Consider the following 24,777-nt stretch of genomic DNA (forward strand, 5'->3'; position numbering starts at 1 on the left):
CTAGGAAAGCCTGTGGGATTCCCATCTTTTCATTCAGCCAGTGTTGCTTCAGAGACTCATTAACAGGACAAATTAGGCTCTATTTCCTAGGCTACTTTCAGTACCAAAAATTTCCCTTAAAATTTCCCTGCTCTACTACTTCTTTTTTTTTTTTTTGCGGTACGCGGGCCTTTCACTGTTGTGGCCTCTCCCGCTGCGGAGCACAGGCTCTGGACACGCAGGCTCAGCGGCCATGGCTCACGGGCCCAGCCACTCCGCGGCACGTGGGATCTTCCCGGACCCGGGCACGAACCCGTGTCCCCTGCATTGGCAAGCAGACTCTCAACCACTGCGCCACCAGGGAAGCCCTCCCTGCTCTACTTCTTATGTGAAGTTGCTTTAACCCGTATTTGCTACACCTTAAAAAAGCAATATATATATAAAATTTAAATATATAAAGCAATATTATGTTTGTAGCAAAATCAAATATGGGAGAGTACAAGTGCCTTCTGTGTTTTCGTTAGCTGACTCTTCTGCATGCCTGCCAAGTCATAAAATGATGCTCTCTCTCCATCTTCTAAGCAGAACTACTTCTCTGTATATTTATTAACTTAGCAAACTTCACATGAGTTTTTATGACAGTAAAAATAAGTAGTTCTCAGTTTTAGATAGGTGTGGAGAAAAATTCTGATTACCAGCTTTCCCCAAACTTAATTTTGGACTTGGAAAAGGAAAAAAAATATGTTATAGCTGTACATCTGTGAAGACATGAGAGTTTTAACAATGGGGACAATTTACCTATTTGACTGATAGATGTGGGTTCCATGATTCATGCTGAGAGAAACAAATTTGTAAAGTTTAAGGACATCATGCCTGGGGAAACTGGACATATTCCCAGATATATATTAGATTTCATGTAATATCTTCCTTGCATTATATTACAAAACCATGACCCTGGGTCACTAGAATAATAGATATTCCATTATTATTTTGAGTCTCAAATTTATTCTTGATGCCAATAGGGAGTTAGAAAATGGTTTAGATAATAAGGACAAAATATTTATTGCAAATTAGACAAATCCCCCCAATTATTATAGATTAGTGAAATCTCTCCATGAAAATCACATATCGAAATCATGACACCAGAAGACTGACTTCCCCTTAGTGGTAGAAAAGAATTAGGAGTGAAGCAGATCTGGACCCAGAACAGTGATTAGAGAGCTAATATTTCTAGGCAGGTAAGGTCATCTACTAAGGGATATGTACTAGCAAAAGGTGTTTGGTACACCTCTCCTCTCTCTGCATTAACTCTTCCAAACCTCCTAAAGGCTGACTTAGTTCCAGAAGCCTTTTTTTTCTTAGCATGATCTATCACTTTGCTGAATTCTTTCCTAATGCTTTTAGAAAGCAAAATCCATCTGCCAGTTCAAGGGGTTGTTGTGGGAGCCTGCAACGGCTGAGGAGCAGTAACCTCAAGTTCGTGCTTCAGTGAGGGTAAGGTTAAGTGTCGTTCTGCCTGGAGGCTCCTGTTTGGATTAAAAAAACAAACAGGGCTTCGCTGGTGGCGCGGTGGTTGAGAGTCCGCCTGCCGATGCAAGGGACACGGGTTCGTGCCCCGGTCCGGGAAGATCCCACATGCCGCGGAGCGGCTGGGCCTGTGAGCCATGGCCGCTAAGCCTGCGCGTCTGGAGCCTGTGCTCCGCAGCGGGAGAGGTCACAGCAGTGAGAGGCCCGCGTACCGCCAAAACAAAACAAAACAAAACAAAAACAAATAAAACCACCACAACCCTGCAACTCACCATTTTGTGGTCATTTCAGCCTTACGTATTCTTTAAGAAGCCAGGCTGTACAAGTTCCTGACACAGAATTAGTTTTCCTTTATAGGGAGAATGGCCTCTTTTTTTTTTTTTCCCTTTGACAAACTGCTTCTACTCTGACACTATGCTTTGTGACATGGATTTTGGAGCACCCAGTCTCCAATGTGTAATTTGCTAACATGGCCAAAATAATTAAGAAAAATCTTAAAGAACATTTATTGTAAGATATCAACTCTGGCCACAAGGAATTGAGTAAGTCCTCAACTGTCCTCACAGGTACAGTTAGGACTTGTGTAGCCTTTTCCCTTTTCCACCCACTATAAATCTGCTACTCTTAGTTTGAGGAAATCAGGCCAGCTCAAATTAGGCTTCCAAATCAAACCTCATTGGTTCTACAGCTTAAGACTCGTTAAAGTTTACAACAGGCTTCCTGCGTTTTATTCAAACAGTTAAAAATAAGGCAGCTGAGTCTTTGAATCTCTATGTCAAAATCTTACATGTATATACACATCAAAATGTTGATCTGAGAGCTGTTCTTAGGGAAGGGGAGGCTAATACCATGAAAACAGAGATAACAGGAAAGAAACAGGAAAAAAAAGAGTGGGGATTCATTCAGGGGTAGCCTAAAGCTATGTAGAAATATTAGGCAGTAATTGGACAGCACCACAAGGCTGGTGGCCCCAACTGTCTACTCTACCAGCCTCACATTTCAACTATCAAAGTCATTAATAGGTTGGATTATAAAGGCTGGTGACTTCTCTTAAATGCCTTACTTAAAATACGCAAGTTGCATTTAATGTTTTCTACTTCCCTGTTATGAGCATAACAACAGAGATCAGTTTATTAGATTAGTGAGTTAATTTGATAGCTCAGTGGCCGAGGGAATAACATATAAGAAAGATTAGTTTCAGAGTATGACAGAATATGACAGTGATGAATAGTGGGAAACACAAGGCAGAATAAGGTGGTGAGGTCTAAGGCTTATGAGTGCTTCAAGGGGCAAACTTTCATCTAGAATGTAAATCTAAAATCTTAGAAGTTTTGATGTAATAAAAGATTTTGCAGTGATACTTTGCTTACAGTTTGATAAACACCAACATGCATATATATACAAATACCAAGCCAAGAAAAGGTATCTATAACTCATTTCTTTCTGTGACAGACGTGTATGCAACCTTAGGTCACTCTTTCTGGGATGTCAATTGTCTGCCCTGATTTCTGGGACAACAGGAAATCTGATATTTAAAATAAGGAAAACTCTATCTCAGCTGCTGCACTGACCTCCAGCTCTGCTTTTTCCTCTTTCTAGCGCCATCCTCAGATTACTGACTCTCTTCACTTAGCAGAAGTACCTCCCTGGGTGGCCTATTTCTGATGAAGGTCAACTACTTTTTGGCTTCAGTAGAATATTCTCATCGGTGTCTAATTCCCTAATAAGGTCAATAAGTTCAGGGTGAAGACGTGAGTGTTGAAAGCCCAGGAAAACGGACTAGAAGAGATGTTCTGTAGCTTCTGAAAGTTCTCCTTACACAAGGTTATGCATGTCAGGCACTGGCCTACATAATGTGACTTCAGAGGCACTGAGTTAGTCTTCCCTGGTCTACTGAACCACATTAGATGTTCTAGAGAGAAGCTGGAGATGAAGTGGAGAACAGAGTGGGAAACAATGTACAGGAAATAGAGGCTGAAGCCATAATGGCAAACCCTGCCTGGAGGGAGTCCTGCTAATCAGACTCGCCTACAATGGAAAGCAATTACAGCCAGTTTCTTTGAAAGGCCAGCCTGGGCTTTGCCAGTGACATTAAATTCTTAGTGAATTTCCATCTCATTGACCCAGGGGGCCTCGAGCTCTGAGATCAATACCTTAGTAACAAAGCTGGTGCCAGACAGTGCTGGGAAGAAGGCTGAATTCCAACTGAGATGAAACGTGTAAGAAAGCTTTTTTGATAATGCCTGGTCCTGTTTACTCTCTGCCATTAAGTGATATACGATGATCCCTCAGCAGCCCTGAGTGTTATTCAATCACCAGGGAACAGACTACACAGCATTTGAAGTTAGAAGTGTTTGCTCTCCTTGTCCCAGCGCATCAGCCTCTTGCCAAAATGATTCTAGTTAATAAACAATGTTGAGAAGGTAAGCCTGTAGAGCCATGATATGGCTGCATAAATACCATCTTTTTCCCTTTGAAAGCCTGAGGGTTTTATCTGTTGTAAGGATACTGTTAATTCGGCGTTCGTCTGGCTCCCTTGCACCTCAGTTCTCAATCCTCTGAGACGTTCCAGGATAAGAGAGCAGATCAGCCAGCAAAGTTCCTCTGGAAACTGATTTCAGTGTTCATTAGGCAATTCTAGATTGGTCTCTTTTTCTTAACTATGTCGTTGCCAACTCTGTGTACCAACATCAGCAGCAGTACTAGTGGGATTTACAATAAAATCCTCTTGGGAATGGCATACAACTCATAGAAGAGACTCAGACCCAGGGTTTTTAAAAAAAATCTTGTGCCCCCAGATGCGGATAGCAGAAGACTCCTGCTGCCTATCCAATCAGCCACAGGATTTAGCTAAGGTGCCCCTGAAAGGTCTATTACTGCGAAGAGAGAGGAGGACAAGGAACATCCCCTGACCACCTTCTCCGTACTCTGTGCTAGTCTAGGCACTACACTACATGACCTCAATTCTCAGCAGCTCTAGGAATTATTATTCCTTTTATGTAGATGAGAAAACTGTCTCAGAAACATTGTGTAATTTTCCAAAGGCCACAGTTCCTCGAAGAGGTAGGATTTATTAAGCAGGTCATCTGACTCTAACGTTTATGTTCTTTCCACTACAGCATGTTTCTTTAAAAAGTTTCCCTCTTAGGGAAGACAGCACAAAATCTACTGCCTGGCTTAATATCGTCATCAGAGTCTGGAACTGATTTTCTAATGAGTCAGCATGACGTAGGCTGAGCAGCATGCCCACAAGCACAGGTGTCTCTAACAGGACCTGGTGAAGAACATGCCTCACGAGTAATAATAAAATCCCAGCACGGTCAGAGACGGTCAGCCTCTGACGACTCACAGCGGAAGGCAGAGGCAAACCTGGCCTATCTTCTTTTTGAGTCACAATAAGCTCTGCGTTTGTCAGCTATGTTGTTGGTATCTTCTCTGTTTCCAGGAAATCAGGACTATACCTGCTTTTGAAAACATCAACTTTATTAAAGGAACAGTTCTTTCAAAAAGGAGTGTGAAGGAGTAGAAAGCACACCTCACTAGGATGCTAGAGATCTAGGTTCTACCCAAGAGAATGGGAAACAGTTTCATATCGAGTCTGGTTTGTTGAGCTGAGAGAGATTAAGCCAGGGTCAAGCTCATCAGGAGAGAGTGCTGGGGTAAATCAGTGACGTCTGCCATGGGTGCAGGATAGGGGAGCGGTGGTACACACAGCGCATTTGCCATTCTTCTTTTAACTCCTCTTCCTCTCTCCCACCTGTTAACCTTATGGCTTTTCACAAGTGATTCAGCATTTTAAGGCCTTTATAGTAAAATAGGGATAATGACACTTTATTTATCTAAAGGTAAGAGTGGCTAAATCAGCTGATCTCCTCAAGTCTTTTTCAGCTATAAGGTGTAAGATTCCATTTTCCACTGTAAATCTTAGCATCAGCTGGGCTCTAATGGGGTCAGTCATTGGTGACTTTAACAATGGCATGGCTTTTAAAAGGGCACTCACAATTTTAAAACAATTCTGCTCTAAGTCAAAGAGGTGAACAATGTATCAATTCTTTCTGAAGAATACTGAGGAAGTCTGTTAAATGGTTAAATTAATTACCGCCTGGGGACTGCCCTGGTGGCGCAGTGGTTAAGAAATCGCCTGCCAAAGTAGGGTTCAAGCCCTGGTCCGGGAAGATCCCACATGCTGCAGACCAACTAAGCCCATGCGCCGCAACTACTGAGCCTGTACTCTAGAGCCTGCAAGTCACAACTACTGAGCCCGTGCTCCGCAACAAAAGAAGCCACCGCAATGAGAAGCCTGCTCACCGCAACGAAGAGTAGCCCCTACTCGCCGCAACTAGAGAAAGCCCGCATGCAGCAACGAAGACCCAACGCAGCCAAAATAAATAAATTAATTAAAAAAAATTAATTATAGCCTGTGAACCCTAGTGGAATCAGAGAAAGTTGTTTAGAAAAATACAGGAATGTAAGGAGCATTCTAAACATCTATGCAGATTTTGAGTCTTAAGGAAATAATATTGTGAGAAAATAAACTTCATCATAGCCTTGTCTTAAGAAGAAACAGAGATGATGCTTCCTTTATGTGAAATGTTCAATGAAGAACACTTCTCACTGTTTTCAATACCCATGCTCCATGCAATAAATACAAAATAGGCTCACAAATTGCTTATTACAGATCTATGGCTTACCTGGGATCACAGAGAAATTTGGTTTTCTCTCCTTCTTCTCTCCAGATAAGCCATTCTCGAAAAGAAGGATGTACAAACATACGAGTCATGTCTCTGCGCTTGATTAGGAACATGGAGAGGTTCTCCATTCTCTGCTGAAAATCCTCCCATTCTAGCGTGCCTTCAATGCTGCCAGCATTGATGGCTTGGAAGATATGTTCATCAGTCAGTGGGTGGAGAGAGGCCACTGCCACATTCAGGAGAGGCATCACCCGGTCAAAGGAAGACTGGGTTGGGAACTTCATATTGCACTGGAGTAAGTAAACCTCAGAGAGCGAAACAGGAACTACTTTGTAGCTAGAGCTCTTTAACACTAGATAGCCTTTCTCTATGAGGTCAAATGTGAGTTTCAGGTATAGATAGGACCCTTGACTGAGTGTCTTGAGATGAGAACTGAGTTTGCCAAATGTAGTATTGTCCATTTTGCCATTAAGTGAAATGTTATTCTGGATCTCTGAGCTGCTGTGTATCCGGTGCAGGATGTAAGCCTGCAGGTCCTGGTCTATGGCTTCATTCTCTTCTAGTCGATCCAAAAAAATCCTATGGAAAGGCAGCAGCTTGGTAATTTCCTAAAACAGATGGAGAGAGAGGGAGAGAGAGAGAGAGAGAAAGACCTTCAGTTTCCCCTAACTCTTGTGATAAACTACGAGGTCCACAAATTTATTCTGAACTTCTGAGTGGTCAAAGAAAAGAGGGAAATACGATCGAGTATTAGTGTCCATAGATTAAGACATATTAGTTGCACAGGAGGGACACTTTTCCTAATATTGAGACTTAAAATAACTTTTATGGGTCTTCATAAAGGGCACTTTAGGAGTGATTTAATGGTCACTATCCTAAATAACACTCACTCCTAAAATAGAAAAGAGAATGCCATCTAACTTCTGTTGTAATTTTTCTCAGCGTAAACCATAGCCTAATGTCAAAGTACAACTCACTAAGATAAATGTAAAAGGACTTAAAGAATGTCATATAAAAATGTGACCTTCTATCCCACTTGATAAAATGACTTTATTTTAATGTAGGTTTTTTGGAGATGCCTTAGCCCAAAGGAACACTTCTAATAGTGGGAAGCTTGGTACCTTGGTGATCTGCTTGGAAATTACATTGGGGGAAGGTGACAGGGCTTTGTGGTGGCTCTCATGCTCTGGAATCCATCTTTTCTTATCTGCTTATAGACTTTGCTCCTGTAAGTATCTATTCCCTCTCCTGCATTAATTTCCTCTTCTCTTCTCTTTCTGTCTTGTCTCCACACAGACATGTGACTCCATATTCCTCCCTCCAACTACTATATCTCTGTTCCCATGTTTAGCAAAACCTAACAGAAAAGTTTTCTCTACTTACTGTATTTCATTCCTCCCTTCCCATTCTCTCCTCCATTTGTTGCAATCAGGCTTCAATCTCGTCACTTCACTGAAATGGTCCTTGCCAAGATGATCAGCAATCTTCATCTTGCCAAATCCAATAACCAAGTTTCATTTCTCTTCCCCCTCAACCTCTCAGCAGTATCTGACACAGGTGAACACATCTTTCTTCTCGAGTCCCCTCCTGCAGCTTTTGCTTCCACAGCATGCTCCCCTCGTCTTCCTCTTAGCACACTGGCTACTCCTACCCAGCCTTTTTGGCTGGCTCCTCTCTCATTTCTCAGTCCACCCAGGGCTCACGTCTCCATTCTTTCCTCTTATCTGGCCACCCTCACTCCCTGGAATAGTTGGGTCCCATGGTTCTAAATATCATCTATACATGGATGATGTCTAATTTCATATTTCCAGCTTAGTCATTTCTTCTGAGCTCTCATCTTATATCTCCGTCTACTCAACAATGACACCTGGATGTTTCATAGACAAACTTAATGTGTGATCAAATCAGAACTACTAAAATCTCCCCCCACCACAAAACCTCCACATGTCAATAAATGGTATTACCACTAACCCTACCACCAAATCGTAGGAACTATATATGATCCTTCTCTTTTCCTCAAACCAGCATCTACCCAGTTGCTCACCAAAACCCCACAATTCATCCTTGAATCTTCTCTCTTGCTCATTCCCACATCCAGCCCATCATCAAGTCCTTTTGATTCTTCTTCAAAATATACTCCAAATATGACCACTTCAGAGGGTCTCCACTGTTCCCACTCTAGTCTAAGCCACCATCACCTTTCACCTGTACTTCTGCTTCCATTCTTGATCCCCTACATATTATTATCTACACAGCCAGCAGCCAGAGAAAGTAAGTCAGATGTTATCACTTTACAAGGTTCCTTGGAGAGGCCTTTCCTATCTGCCCTTTCTAAAATATCTGTCATCCTCATTTATCCCTTTACTCTGTTATGTTTGTCTTCATAGCACTAACACTACCTAAATTTTTAATATATGTTCATTTTTTACTTTATTATTTGTGTTCCTCACTAGAATACAAGCTTTATGAGGGCAGGGATATTGTCTGTCTTGTTCACCATCGTATCCTCAGCTCTTAGAAAGAGCCTTTTATACTTGAAGTATGTAAAAAATGTTTGTGGAAATAATGAATGATCGATTATGAGGGTTCACTTTTAAAGACCTAGGAATTGTTTCATTGTCAGCTAAATAATTTTAAAAAGTTATTGGTTGAAGTGAATGAAGTATCTGGGAAGTTGTTGCAGGTCTTGATCTATGAAGACATTGACATTTGGACTTTGAGTGTATAGTACTTTTCCTGTTCTTTGGCACAGCTGAAAAATTAAAGTTACGTGGTCTACCAAGTCATACTTAAAACGTCTTTTGAGCTTGCACACGGCATTATATAAAAATATAAATGAAGAAAAAAACCAAAACCAAACAAACAAAAATTATATAAACGAAGATATCTCCTAAGTACGTACTTAGTAAAACTAGTCAGAGACTGTGTTCCTGGAAGTTTCTTTTATTCATCTTTCATCTTTCACAAGCTACTGACCAATAATGGCGGATTACATAATTTTCAGTTGTAAAGATGCATTTACGTTGATTCATTCACATTCCTCAAATTACTTTGAGATTTTAATAACAAACATCTGCAAGTTGGTGGTCAGGATCAGAAGTACAGTCTTTGATCAAAGAAGGCAGACTGACCTAAATTGGTCAATCTATAGGAAAAATACTAAATGCCTGGGAGAGGGGAAAAGGAGGGCACCGAGACTATTTTCTGTATATTAACAACTGTTTTAAGGGAGTTGCATCAAAATAGTGGGATGGGTGTATAATATGCAAAATTTTAATGTTCTTTAAAAGAGGCTATGGTTAGGGGAAAAAAGGTTGAGAAACCCTGTTTCAAACCAAGTGTGAATATGTAAAGAATGGAAAAAACCAGCTCAGCTATACTGTGAGTGGTAGAGAAGGTGGAGTCATTTCTCCTCAGCCTGTATGTCTTTTACAGGCACAGTTCCAACATTCCTAGTCATTCTTCTAGGCCATAAACTGAGTGATCAGTGAGTGAGCAGGGATGGTAATTAAAAAAAACTCTTATCTCCCAGTTGCAGTAAATTTAATATAAAGCCTTAATATTGCCAATATTTCTTAGAAAAAGAAATATATAGAAGAAAGTCCATCTTCATGCTATAGAAAGTTGAGAAACAGAGGGAAGAACTAGAAAATCTGACTCTACACTGTATATTGAACTGAATTTTGCCTGGCATTAAATGATAAAAAACATAAAACAAAAGTCAAACAGTGAATTAGAGTGTTACACCATCTATTTGCTTTGCTATACTCATGACAAAGTCTAGAAAAGTGGACTTTCTTTTCATGCTTTTTAGAGGGACACTTTATCAAAACTTACCCAGAGCAATGGAAATGGGAATTTGAGCTAAGAGAGTAGTATACAGAGAATGCTCTCTCTAGATTGTATCTCTTACTCTCAAAATATGCTCGTTGGGAATTACTCTTGCTAGCGCTCTAGGACATGGTAGAGATTTGGAACTAAGGGTACAAGGACCTAGAATTTTTTCAGTTTAAGAACTCTCCAAGGGAAATAATTTATGGTCCAAAAGCAAACAAACACATACCTGTAAACTGGTCCTAACTGTTACAATTAGTTTCAGCCAGGAAGGAAATTTTCCAATCATTTTACTCAGAAATGACACAATTGTATCCCCATAATCCGGTTTGTGAAATTCTGCTTCATTTAATCCATCAATTAAGATGATGAAATCTCCATCTGGGATTTTTCTCTCTGAGATAGAAAGAAACAAATTACTTAATAATTACAAGTGGATAAGTGAGTTCTTTCTGGGTCTTTGATCACATATCTTCTTGGAAGAAAAAATCAGAAAAGGTCTGTTGTGTGTTTAGTGAATGCTAAGGGTACGTAATTTATTATAAACACGTGGAATAATTCATTTAGTGGGTTCATTTTGCTTTTCACCAGGTATGAATGTGTTTGTCACATAAATAATATATAAGGCATATGTATCATCATCATCATTTCCCCCATGTTATCAGTTGTGAGACAGCCTGAGCAATGCATTTATGAGAATTTGCACATGTAAATTTATTTTTCTCTCATACCTGAAAAAGCTGGAAAGAATGTTTTTCTCCCCCTCAGCCCCCCGGAATCTGACAGCATTAAAGAGAACAGTATCACATGTTCTTTGGGGAATTTCCAAAAAAAAGGTCTAATTTGGAGTCCACAGCAGTATATAAGACTGTATGTGAATACATAGTAGGAAGGAAGGGATGGAGGAACAGAGAAAAGGAATCCCAACCAACAGATAGATCTACACTAGGCAGGCTGGATTCCAAGATCTTACAGAACCAGCAGCTTCCTAGACTATACCTAAAGCAGCTTCAAGGAGACCAGACCCTTACGTGATCTTTCCAGGGGAGCAGGAGCCATGTAGGAAAGACAAATATCTTTTGTTTCCCTTTCCCGCCTGGAGTCTATACTATCCTAAACTGACAAAATCAGTTTATCGTTAGGGCTAGGCTGCAGAAGACTTGGTAAGATTTCAGGTTTCCACTCCCATTAAATGCTTACTGATTCTTAAACAATACTGAACAATTAGAGATTAAAAAAATCCCCTGGCTGAATGAATATTTCAGTATAAATGAATTGCAAATAACAAGTAAAAGTTCCCAGTTGGTAGGACCTTACAGGTTCTGAAGAGAGGAAAGCAGGGGAAGAGAGAAAGAAGTCACTGGATGCCTGAAACAGGAAATAGGTTATATCTGAGGAGGAAAAAGGAAGTGAAGCTGGGGACAGAAGGAAAACTCTGAGGAACTCTGTACCACGTTGGCTCTTTTAGCTTTTGAAAGCGTCAAGGCTAATCGAAACTCTACATATTTTTGTTTCACATTTGAAAATATGCAGATTTTTTGCATGATTAATAAATCTTTATATTTCCCCTCTAAAGTACAAGCTTTACATAAAGGAGTTCAATTTCAATAGCCTAAGTACTATAAATTAGTTCTCAAATTATAAAGAGTTTCAACTATTACTTTCATCTGGTGACTTTCGGAAGAGAAATGAACTATGGATTTCAGCTCTCTAACTGTTAACAATGATTATTAATGAAATGGCATTCTAGATGATGTAGGGCTAAGAAAACACATTACTCCTTTAGGGAGTCCAAAGAATTCCGGAAGAGAGAGGAGTTGCTTGGAACTAATTGCGATTTACCCACACAAATGGGGGCTCTTAAGTTCTTGATTTTGAGGACCTTGGCTCCCTTTAGCATACTTGTGTCTTTAATTCCCATAGAGGAATTTTCTAATTGATTCTGCTTGCTGATATACTAGAGCTATCCTTTGTTACTGAGTAGAACCTTAAAGTATCGTGCAAAACGCTGACTCTCATTTTTTAAAGAAAAATATATAATTTGAAATCTAGCTCTTGAATCGAAATTGAAAGTGTTTTCAACTGAACTTTCCTGGAAAGAAAACTCCAGCTGCCTTTAAAAAACTCCGTATTTTAAAAACTACTGTGATAAAATTTATATATAATTAATACAATTAATTGTGAAGATCTTAACTGTACACTTTGGTGAGTTTTGACAAACATGTATACTCATGTAACTAACATCCTGATCAAAGTAGAGAAGATCTCCATCATTCCAGAGAGTTCCCTGAGGTTCCTTCCCAGTTCTCAATAGGCAACCACTGTTTTGATTCATATCACCATAGACTATACTTGCTTCTTATGCTTGATATAATGTTTCTGAGATTCATTTATGTTGTTGAGGGTATTATTAGTTTCTTCCTTTTTACTACTAAGAAGAATACTGAGAATTTAATACTAAGATTTCATTTAATATCCATCGAATGAATATACAATTTGTTTATGTACTCTTTTGTTGAAGGAGCTTCGGTTGTTTCCAGTTTTTAACTACTATGAATAAAGTCAATATAAACATTTTTGTATGAGTCTTTTTGTAGACATATGTTTTCATTTCTTTTGGGTAAATACACAGGGATAGAATTGCTTGGTCATAAGGCAGATTTATCTTTAACTTTATAAGGAACTGTCAAATAGTTTTCCAAAGTAGTTGTACCATTTTAAACTCCCACCAGCAACGTGTGAGGGTTCCAGCTGCTTACCATCCTCACCAACATTTGATGTTCAACTTTAAAAATGTTAACCACTGTAGTGGGAGTAAAGTGGTGTCTCATTGTGATTTTAATTGGCATTTCCCTGACGACTAACGATGGCAAACACCTTTCTATGTGCTGGCAGCCTATTTGAATATCTTCTTTTGTGAAGCATCTAAATTTTTTGTCCATTTAAGAATCGGGTTATTTATCTTTTCAGCAATGATTTATAGAAATTCTTTAGATACTATGGATACAAGTGCTTTGTGACACACGTACACAGAGTGAATTATTTTCTCCCCTTTTATGATTTGCTTTTCCTTTTTCTTAGTGTATCTTACGTTGAGCATTTAACATTTTGATGAAGTCCAATTTATTAATTTTTTCCTACATGGTTAATGATTTTTAGGACCTAAGAAATCTTTACCTACCCCAAGGTTGTGAAGATATTCTAAGTTTTTTCTATTAGCTTTAGAGATTTAGCTTTTATATTTTGGACCATGATCTATCTTGAATTTATTTTTGTGCACCTATGGTGTGAGGTAAGGATTAAGATTCATTTTTTTCTCCATACATGTATCCAGTTGTTGTAGCATCATTTGATGACAAAAATTCTCTTTTCCAAATTATCTTGGCATCTTTGAGGAAGGTCAACTGACTCCATATGTGTGGATTTCCTTTTAGATTTTCCATTCTGTTCCACTGACCTATTTATCTATCCTTGTGGGAATACCACCCTGTCAGGGGAGTGCAGAGCCAGCTCAAGCTGGTTCATGGGAGCTGAATTGCTAAATTTCTTATGGTCAAATCAGGCCCCACCCCTGGACTGATTGTTAAACATTTACTAACATATTACTGCCTGTCATGATTTCTGTAGCTTTATACTAAATCTTGAAACCAGGTACTGTTGGTCTTCCAGTACTGTTGGTCTTCCAATTTTTTTTCTTTTTTAAGATTGCTTTGGCTATTCACAGTCCTTTGAATTTCTGAAAGTTGTCAATTAAAAAAAAAGTCCTGCTGGGATTTTGATTGGGATTATGTGGAATCTACAGATCAGTTTGGGGAAAAACTCCGATCTACAAACATGGCATCTCTCTTCCATTTACTAAGTTCTTTAATTTCACTCTGCATGTTTTGTAGCTGTCACTGTGGAAGTCTTACACATCTTTTGTTAAATTTATTCTTAAGCATTTTGATTCTAGAGAAAACCGTATTTGCTCCAGTTATCTACTGCTGCATCAAACAGCTAAGAGTTACTCAAATGGCTGGGAAACGGAATCATCTGCAACAAAAACTCACATGTTTGGTGTCACGGCCAGAACGACTTGATGACTAGAACAGTCAACTGGAACACTAACATACGGCTGCTCCATGTGGTTTGTACTTCCTCACAGCAGGGTAAACTCAAAGTAGTCAGTCTTTTGACATGGCAATGCATACCCCCAAAAGCAAGTGTTTCAGTGAACAAGATGGAAGCAGCATGACCATTTATGACCTAGCCTCAGATATCACATAGCATCATTTTGTAGTATTTTATTGGTTGAAGCAGCCACAAGTCTGCTAAGATGCAAGGGAAGGAGACACAGACCCTAAATCTGGATGGGAGGAATGTCAAAGATTTTGCAGCCACGTTTTAAAACTGCCACACTACTTTTTAAATTTCAGTTTTCAGTTGTTTGCTGCTAGTATATAAATACAACAGATACTGCCTATGAACCATATAGACTGTAGCTCCACCTATGTTAATTCTCGTAGGCTTTTTTGTTTTCTTTTGTAGATTCCTTAGACTGTTCTAGGTAAACAATCACATCTGCAAATAAAGGCAGTTTTACTTCTTCCTTTCCAATCTTTATACTATTTGCTTGTTTGTTTTCTTATTGTGCTAGCTTGGACCACACATGGAATGTCGAATGTTAAGTCGCCTTGCTCCTGATAGTAGGGGAAATGTATTTAATATTTCATCGTTACCTGCATGTCCTTTAGGAGACTAAGTTTTCTTCTATTCTTAGTTTGCAGAAAGTTTTTATTGTTAATTGTAATATTTTGTTAAATGTTTTTCTGCATTTGTTGAGATTACAGATACATATTTATATAAAGACATATAGATTTTCTCATTTATTCTGTTAATATTATGAATTACAGTGATTAACTTTCAAATGTTAAACTAACATTGCATTCCTGGTCAAGTAAAACTAATCATTTTGCTATTAGTGTGTTTCAGGATTTTGCTATTATGGTTATGAGGAATACATGTCTGTAATTTTCTTTTCTTATAAAGTCCTTATCATATTTTGGTTTCAGCATTAATGCTTGTCTAATAAAACAAACTGAGAAATGTTCTCTTTTCCTTTATTTTCTGAAAACATTTGTGTAAGATTCATATTATTTCTTCTTTATATGTTGGATACAATTCATTAGTAAAGCCATCTGAGCCTGGAGTTTTCTTTTAACTTACAAATTAAATAGATAAGAGCTAGTCAGATTTTCTCTTTCCTCTTGAGTCACTTTTGGTAAGTTGTGTTTTTTATAGAATTTGCCCAATTTAAGCTGTTGAATTTGTTATATAGTTCTTCATAATAATCCCTTATTTTTCTTTTAATGTCTGTAGGAACTGCAGTGCTAGCTCCTCTTTCATGCCTGATGTGTTTTCCTCTCATTTTCTTGATCAGTCTTCCTAGGGGTTTATTCATTTTAACTATTAATTTTTGTCTATTTCACTGACTGCTGCTCTTGCTTTTTATTATTTCCTTCTTTCTGCTACCTCTGGTTTTATTTTCCTCATTTTTTTCTAGTTTATTAAGTCATAAACTTAACCACTGATTTTATGTATTACTCAGTTTGAAATATTCTATAATTCGCTTTGTGATTTCTTCTTTCTCTAATGGGTTGTTTAGAAGTACACTGCTAAATTCCTAAATATTTGGGGATTTTATGTGTATTGATTTCTAATTTAATTCCATTATCTCAGAGAACATTTTCTGTAAGATTTTAATTTCTTGAAAATTTCAGACTGATTTTATGGTCCAGAATAAGGTCCATATGCACTTGAAAAGAATGTATATTGTGCAGTTATTGGGTAGTGTTCTATAAATGTCAGTTGGATCAAACTGGTTGACAGTGTTGTTAAAATCTTCTATATATTTACTAATTTTTGTCTACTTGTTCTAACAGCTACTGAGAGAGAGGTGTTAAAATTTCCAGCTATGACTGGGTATTTGTCTATTTAGCTCTTTGGTTCTATTAGTTTTTGATTCATGCATTTTGAACCTCCATTATTAGGTTCATACACATTTAGGATTACTTTATCTTCTGATAAATTGGTCCCTTTATGTTTATCAAATGCCCCTCTGATAATACTCCTTGTCTTGAGGTCTACTCTGCCTCACATTAATAGACCCACTCCAGCCTTCTTATGCTCCATGTTTATAGAGTATATATTCTTCTATCCTTTCACTTTCAAATCTGTGTCTTTAAATAACCTCTCCTGCAGACAGCATATGGTTGGGTCTTGTTTTTTTTTTTTGTTTTTGTTTTTTTTGCCGTACGTGGGCCTCTCACTGTTGTGGTCTCTCCCGTTGCGGAGCACAGGCTCCGGACACGCAGGCTCAGCGGCCATGGCCCATGGACCCAGCTGCTCCACGGCATGTGGGATCTTGGTGGACCGGGGCACGAACCCGTGTCCCCTGCATCGGCAGGCGGACTCTCAACCACTGCGCCACCAGGGAAGCCCTGGGTCTTGTTTTTTATCCAGTCTGACGGTTTCTGCCTTTTGATACAAGTATTTGGTCAATTTAAATTTAATGTAATTATTGATATGGTTGATTTTAATCTCTCATCTTGTTCCATACTAAAAAAAATTATTCTGTTCTTTCTTTCCAGGCTTCTTTTGGATTAATCAAACAAGTTTTAGTATTTCATTAATTTTATAAATTGTGTTTCCAGTTATTGCTCATGATGGTGATTTTCTTTTAAGGGTAAGAACATGGGAATTTGACAGAATAATTAAATTCACTCAGAACAACATTTACCAATGGGGATATCTAAAGCTGGTTATGGAGACCTAAATGAGAAGCAAATATATCTAGTAGCAAAATTAAAAAACACATGAATTATGGTTGAGAATCCAGAGCTGAGTCTGCATGCATCTGGATATTCTCCTTGAATTAGCCTTAAGATGTAGATCCTTGTATCACTGACTTTCCTTCAAGGTACCCCTACATGTGAGCAATTTCTATGTTCACTTATTTGTTCAAAATTTATTTCCTGAAATGCCTATGTCCAAGGTGAGGTAACCACTATGAAGGATAAAAGTTGAACAAGAAAAGGTTCCTAACTTCAAAAGCATGCAATTTAGTCAAAGGAATAAGTACAGAAATAACTAATTCTTATAAAGCACAAAGTATAATATCTGACGTATAATAAATGTTCAATAAATGTTAGTAATAAAAATTTAAGTTCTTACTATACATACAACAGTAATGTATGAAGTACCACAAGTGAGATTTAAAAAAGAAAAACCTGTTGTCAATTTGGAAGGATACTGTAACTTACTGGAGGGGGCAGGTGGATCAGCAGGTATTTCATGAATGAGGTGGTATTTAAGGTGGTCCTTGAAAGATGGGTAGAATTCTGACAGGTCGAGATATGAGGAGAAGGTATATCAAGAAGAGGAAACAATGAACAAATGTATGGAGGCAGGAAAATGGAGGAGAGTATTTAAGGATTAATGGATACTTTGGTTTACATGTAAATACAGGGTTCATAAGGGTAAAGGTAGATAATAAGGCTGGAAAGTAGGCTGGATCCGGGCCATTAAGTACCTTAAATGATAGGTCAAGGAGCTGGAAGTTAATTCAGTGAGGTAATAGGGAAGGACTGGAGGTTTCTGAACAGGGAAATTTAGCGATCAGAGCAATGCTTTACGAAGCTTTATCTGGAAGCAGTACATAAAGTCTAGAAGACTGGAGAGACTGGTCAGAGACTACCCACCAGGTATGCCATTAATGGGTTAGAGGTGTGCCTAAAGATGAATCCCTTCAGCCCTCAGGGCTTCGGGGCATTTGTGCAGCTGTAGCCTCAGGGCCAGCCATGTCCAGCCACGAGGAGGCATGATTTTTTATCTCAATGTGCTAAACAAATTTTAATAATTTTCCAAGTGTGTTATGATGTGAAAGAAGCACTAGACCAGAAAACCAGAGAAGACCAGGAAGGGTAGCAACACACATGTGATATCATGGGCAGCTGAGCAGCCTTCAAGGTAACAGTGGTAGGAATGACTCTGAGATTAACGGATGTGAGAGACATCAGGAGGGCAGAATTAACAGGATTTAAAGATTGACTGAATGTACAGAAATTTCTTTTTAAGTTTGCTCAAAATACTTGCAGAGAAATTCTAATGTTTAAAAAAGTCTAGGGTATGGTAAAGCTAATAGGTAGGTCGTAGAAGTACAGATAGACGTCATTAGCATTGAGAAGAGAAACTCTGATATCCAAGTAATTGGCATGGAAGTTCACATAACTGAAGATAGAGGCCGGAAGAATGTAAATTCTTATAAGTATCTCTGAAATGCTCGAGAAAAGTATGTAAGTCTCTCAGGAATAAACAGGATTGCTCAGCAATCTCATGCTTACTCAGGTCCTTTTCTTCGGCTTCCAGCACTGACAGAACATTAGGAAGGGGGTGAGGCAGAGAGACGGGTGAAGGAGGAGATGGTTACATTTAGGTCACAGCCGACACTTGAGCTACAGAGTTAAAACGGAGGAAAGGCACGAGGCGTGAGAGGGGGATGGATCCCATTTCATTTTCCCCCACTTTTTAAAAATATCTTAACACCTTTTAGTGGACAATTAAGTAATTTTTAGCATATACAGTTATGCAACTCTACATGCCATTTCATTTTACCTGACTGTGGAGTAATAAAAAAAAATAGCAAATATAAAAACTGAGGATGTTTCTAACCATAGAAACTCCACAGCACTGGGTTACTGGGTTGGAGTCATGGCTTTACTGATTTATTTGAACTCCACGGAAGGACTGGTAGCTCTACTACCTTTAGTTCAAGAGAAATGCTTTATATTTGGAAATAAGAATGAGAATTTTTACAAATAAAGGAGGAAGTAGCAATTCCTGGAGGAATTTTTATTTTTTCAGGTAAAACCTCTTATTTGTTAACTGTATCCTGTAGGAACATTTAGTTTTTGCAGTGTGATAAAAATGATCATTTTTATAGCATGACCCCAGGTGAACTTGGGCTTCAGAGCCTCCACCTTCCACCTGCTTTGCACCTCATCTGTACCTTTGTGGAGATTCTCCAGGGGCTCCAGCACTCCCCTCCGGAAGGAGGCCATGGGATCTTGAACACAGGACCGAAGGCTCAGCATGCTCTGTAGGTGAGGCTCCCGGAGAAGCTGCTCCCGATAGGCCGCCAGCTGCGGTGAGCGGCAGAGCAGGGCAGCAACATTGTGGACGAATTCCGGCACCAGGCAGGTGTAGGCATTATCTGCTTGGCAATAGTGATAGGCAACCACCTAAAAAAGAAAGATGAGAACACAGACAGGTTTATCAGTAGCAAGAGCAACAGTCATGGTTACTGTACAATCATTCTCTAACACTGTCTTCTGTCTCCCCACTCCTCAACTTCTTCAAGTAAAAATAAAAGCTGCTAAACTTTGAAACTGCCTGATTTATCTAAGATCAGAAATTTGACCCAATATTTCTCTTGTATATGTATGGTATCATAATTCATAATTAAAATTTATAAATACAAATTGAGTTTTCCCTCTGGATTTTAAGAAATAGGAAGCAGGCCTGAGAATAAAGATTTATATTAATCTCTCTAATATTTATTCAGCATAGAGTAGTAGAGGAAAGAGTCTGATATTGTAACAAAACATTAGGGATAAAATAACCAGAGAAATACCATATGTTAGACTCAACAAACATATGCTCCTCAGGCATATTTTAAAAATTATTAAAAAATTACAATTTCATTATAAACATCTTATAAAAAATAAAATGACTCTGACTTAAGAATTCTCACTAAGTATTTCCTGAGCACCCAGAGAGAATCAGAATTAGATAACAGGAAGCAGAAAAGGAGTGAGATTTTTGTCAGATGCAGGTGTTAAATTCAAAGAACTTAGAAAATGTATGCATCTTAATACCGTTCACGGTCTGGCCTGTCAGGCTGGAACCTGCAGTTTTAAGTTCTGGTTTTTTTGTGTGTTTTTTTTGCCGTACGCGGGCCTCTCACTGTTGCGGCCTCTCCCGTTGTGGAGCACAGGCTCTGGATGCGCAGGCTCAGTGGCATGGCTCACAGGCCCAGTCGCTCCGCAGCATGTGGGATCCTCCCGGACCGGGGCACGAACCCGCGTCCCCTGAATCGGCAGGCGGACTCTCAACCACTGCGCCACCAGGGAAGCCCTGTTTTCTTTTTTTTGTTTGTTTGAATTTGCACAGGATTCGCTCTATACCTTCTGGTTGTTCCCTCTGCCTCAAGGTCAAGTGCAGAGGGTGATTTTAATCTAGACCACTCTGTTGGCTCAGTACTACCTACAAAAGTGATGGGATTGTGCAGATGACAAGAAACTGCAGGAGAGATTCAGCCTGAATGTATGGAAAGCATTGACATGGTGCTCAGAACATACAAGCGCACAGTAATGTTAGCTGATGCTGCCACCACCATCATCATTGCCTTCCTTCTCCTCTTTCATCACATCATCTCCATCAACATCACGGTCATCACCAAGGTTCTGTATACCCTCTCCTTTTCAGCTACTGGCTTTGTAACTACAGGCATTTGAAATTTGCCCTAGGAGCATGCATAGATATACCACTGGGACCCCAGCTCCTCAACCATCTCTCAGAGAACAGTCATCCACGAAAGTGTTCTGCTTTGAAAAGACTTAATCTAGCTCTTTAACAAATGCTGGGGTTTCTCTGGTGGCGCAGTGGTTAGGAGTCCGCCTGCCAATGCAGGGGACACTGGTCAAGCCCTGGTCTGCGAAGATCCCACATGCTGGGGAGCAACTAAGCTCATGCACCACAACTACTGAACCTGTGCTCTAGAGCCCATGAACCGCAACTACTGAGCCCATGTGCCACAATGACTGAAGCCCATGTGCCTAGAGCCCGTTCTCCGCAACAAGAGAAGCCACCACAGGGAGAAGCCCGTGCACCACACCAAAGAGTAGCCCCAGCTCGCCGCAACTAGAGAAAGCCCACGCGCAGCAACAAAGACCCAACGCAGCCAAAAATAAATAAATAAGTAAATAAATTAAAACAAAACAAAAACCCAAATGCTGGAAATGTCACTTTTTAAAAAACACCTGAAATTGTTCTCATTAAGCATTAAGAAAACTGAACAATACAGGAAATGTTACTACACATGTTAAGCTGAGGATAGGAATTGCTTGTGAGTGAAGCAATGATGTCTGAGCACAGTGTGGAACTGGAAATGAGGAGGTGTACTTAGAAATCTCCACTCCTTTCTGTAGACAGATTGATTACCGACCTTAAGCACAACATAAGGAACCCAAAGAGAAAACTTGGCAGCAATCCATCTGTGCTCTCAATGAACAGTGAATGTCAATGGTTATGCCCACAAGGACACAGATCTCCACTTTATAAAAAGCAAACAGCAAACCTCTGAATCAATATGAACTTTCATCATATTCTACCTCAATTGATTTCACATGTCGAGGCAAAGCACAGCTGAGCAAATCAGCTGTAACTTACCCTTTACCTAAAGTAACGGGATAGGAGTTTGAAGATAAAAATTCTAAAATTTAGGAAGAGGGTTCTTTTACTGATTTCATTAAAAATCATCTGCGCTCTTGGCTGTATGAGGTTTTATCTAACAAAGATCATTGCTAAAGTTGCCCCTTCTGTGGCTGCCTTTCTTTCTTTTAATTAAAAAAATTTTTAGGCATTCTAAATATAAAATCTCGATTCCTCTGAAGAATTCAGGCAGAAAGACCATTCAACATCTTCATGAAATTTGTAGTTTGACTCAGAACTGATCATCTACTAGACATTTCAAAGCAGCTACATAGTATGTAAATGTACACACAATCTGTCAAAAACACTTGGTACTTCCCCTTAAATTGTCTATTGACATTATCTACAACTTTTCCTACATATGCAAATAGGAAACAAGTCTGGGAATGTAGTTTTCTCCTGCATTCTCTCATTGTACTAGTGTTCAGTGATGGATAATAGATCACTCCCTACAGCTCTGAGGAAGTCATCACAGCCACCCATACTCAGTCACTATTATTACAACTTCTTGGAAATGGTTCAGAATTAGTCCACCCTCAATAAATCAGCAGGTAAAACCTTTCTGCTTGGTGAACTCTTGTCTCTCACAATGACCTGTTGAAATTTCATTTTCAGCTATGTTTTTCTTATGTTATTACTTTTTTTCCATCTCACATTTTCCTTATGTTAAATCTCTATACTTTTGATTAAAACAATTCTATCCAAAATATATCTAATATAACCAAAACTGTAGTAATTCTTTGAAGAGGACAGTGAGTAACTTTTAGATTAATGCTGTGAGGGAGGAAAAAAAAGGCCAGGTTTGTAGACTATACAGACCAAAAAAAAAAAAAAAAAAAGAAGACTGGAGGTCAGTATCGCCTTGGGTATAAAAAGGTTTTGATTTAAAGCTATACACAAGAAATGATACAACTAAGCAAAATCCTCATCAAAGGCCTTAATCAAATGATTGAATGGCAGCAAACCTGTCAGGCTTGTGTTAAAAGTCCCAGGCCTTCACTCTTTAAAGAGTCTTTTCTACTTCAAATGAATAATCTGTGACAGGATTAAGCTAATCTCACATAAAGAAAAGGCAGCTTTGAATATCTGGAACTCATTTGGACATAAAAATTTAATTTACATCATGACTGGCATTTGCATTACTTAAATTCTAATGTTGTCATTGACCTTCCTTCAGGTCTGCTCTCATATTCTTATTCCCTGTCTCCTTCTCATCACTTCTTGAATGCCCTCACCACCACCTGATTGATTTCTGACTCAGCGCATCCCTTCCAACACTCCGGGTTACTTTGGCTTTTTGTGTTTCTAGGGACCTGAAGGCTCAGTGTCAAAAACTACTTTCTCTGCCTTTTCTCCTGTCCCTCAACTCTGACTCTAATCCCCATCCTGGGACTGGAAGCTAAGAATAATTCCAGACTTGGGTTCGGCCTCAGTAATTTTCCAGCTTGGAGCTCTAACTTTTTTTTTTGTCAGTAGGACTTTTATTTATTTTTTAAAACTTTTTATTTTGAGCTAATTTTAGACTTAAATGTTGCAAAAAGATGTGAGTTTCCGTATATCCCTTACCCAGCTTCCCTTAACATTTTATATAACCGTAGCATAATTATCAAAACCAGGAAATAACACTGGCACAACACTATTAACTAAAGGCAGTATTCGAATTTTGTCAGTTTTCCACTAATGAGCTTTTTCTGTTCCAGCATTCTGTCCAGGACCCTGTGTTGCATTTAGTTGTCATTTCTCCTTAAACTCCTGTAGTCTGGAAGAGCTCCTTAGTCTTTGTCTTTCATACCTTGACACTTTTGAAGAATCCTGATCTGTTATTTTGTTGAATATCAGTCAACGTGGGTTTGCCTAATGTTTTCCTCATATTCCAACTGAGACTTTTTGGCAAGAATACCACAAAAACAATGTTGTGTCACTCTCAGTGAATCATGTCATGGGGTTCATGATGTTGACATGTCTTGTTACTGGTGATGCTGACCTTGATCGCTTGGCTAAGATGAAGGTTTCTTCTATGTTTCTCTATTGTAAAGTTACTGTCTTACCCTTTGTAGTTAATAAATATCTTGGGGGAGATAGTTTGAGAGAATGCAAATCCTGTTTCTCCACAAATTTTTGCCCATTACTTTTAGTATCCATCGGTGGCTGCTGTCTGCAACATTATTATTATTGTGATGCTGTACAACACGGTGACTATAGTTAACAATACTATGCTGTATAGTTGAAAGTGGCTAAGAGAGTAGATCTTAAAAGTTCTCATCACAAGAAAAAATTCTGTAACTACAGGAGCTGATGGGTATTAACTAAACTTAGTGTGGTAATCGTTTCACAATATATACACATATCAAATCATTATGCTGTACATCTTTAACTAATACAATGCTATATGTCAATTCTATCTCAGTAAAACTGGGGGAAAAGCACTATGAGAGAGGAAATATAAGATGTTGGTACAACACATCTAAGTAAATAGGAGAGCCAGAGAAGTCTTCTTGAAAGTAAAACTTAAGCTGAGATCTAAAGGATGAGGTGGAGTGAACAGGCACAGGAGTGTCCCAGGCAGAGGAAAGCAATACGTGCAAAGGCCCTCAGGCAAGACACAGCTTTACACTTTCAGGAAATCAGTTTTAGTGTGGCTACAGTGGAAGTGAGCTGGGGGTAGTAGGAGATAAGACAGAGCAGAGGTTTTCATCTGGGGTGGCTTTGCTCCCCACGGGACACTTGGCAACGTCTGGAGACAGCTTTGGTCATCACAACCGGGGGTGGGAGGATGCTACTGGATAGTGGGTAGAGACCAAGGACACTCCTACACACACTACAATAAACAGGAAGGCCCCAAACAAAGAATCCTCTGGCCCACAATGTCAATGGTGCTGAGGCTGAGAAAACCTGAGCTAGATATAAAAGGTAAAAGCCCTTTATGCTAATACATGTGGTGTTTCAAGAAGGGAGTGTGGATTCCATTTAAGGGCAAGGAGGAGCCATTGACAGGTTTTATGTAGCAAGAAGAAAAATACGTTTTAGAAAGATTACTCAGGCTTCAGTATAGAGAACAGACTACAATTTAGTCACTCATTTAACACATATTTCTGTGCGAGGCATTGTGCTAGGAGCTGGGGACAGAGTGGTGAACAATAATTTAAATACTGACCATTCTGGTGAAGGAGACAGATAAAAACACAAGGTTGACAAAGGGATACATAAGGTTGTTTCC

At 39.1% G+C, this 24,777-nt stretch overlaps 1 protein-coding gene across 1 annotated transcript in view; it reads right to left on the reverse strand.

Moving 5' to 3' along the window:
- Positions 1 to 24,777, reverse strand: part of TANC2 (tetratricopeptide repeat, ankyrin repeat and coiled-coil containing 2) — a 352,607-nt gene that overhangs the window by 55,012 nt on the left and 272,818 nt on the right. Inside the window, exons 12-14 of the mRNA XM_059997849.1 lie at positions 19,078 to 19,309; positions 10,261 to 10,427; positions 6,198 to 6,805 (exon numbers count right to left, since the gene is read on the reverse strand). Coding sequence (XP_059853832.1) covers positions 6,198 to 6,805; positions 10,261 to 10,427; positions 19,078 to 19,309 — 1,007 coding nt within the window. The remainder of the gene's footprint in view (positions 1 to 6,197; positions 6,806 to 10,260; positions 10,428 to 19,077; positions 19,310 to 24,777) is intronic.

The sequence above is a fragment of the Delphinus delphis genome, chromosome 19, assembly GCF_949987515.2.
Source record: "Delphinus delphis chromosome 19, mDelDel1.2, whole genome shotgun sequence".
Classification (NCBI taxonomy): Eukaryota; Metazoa; Chordata; class Mammalia; order Artiodactyla; family Delphinidae; genus Delphinus; species Delphinus delphis.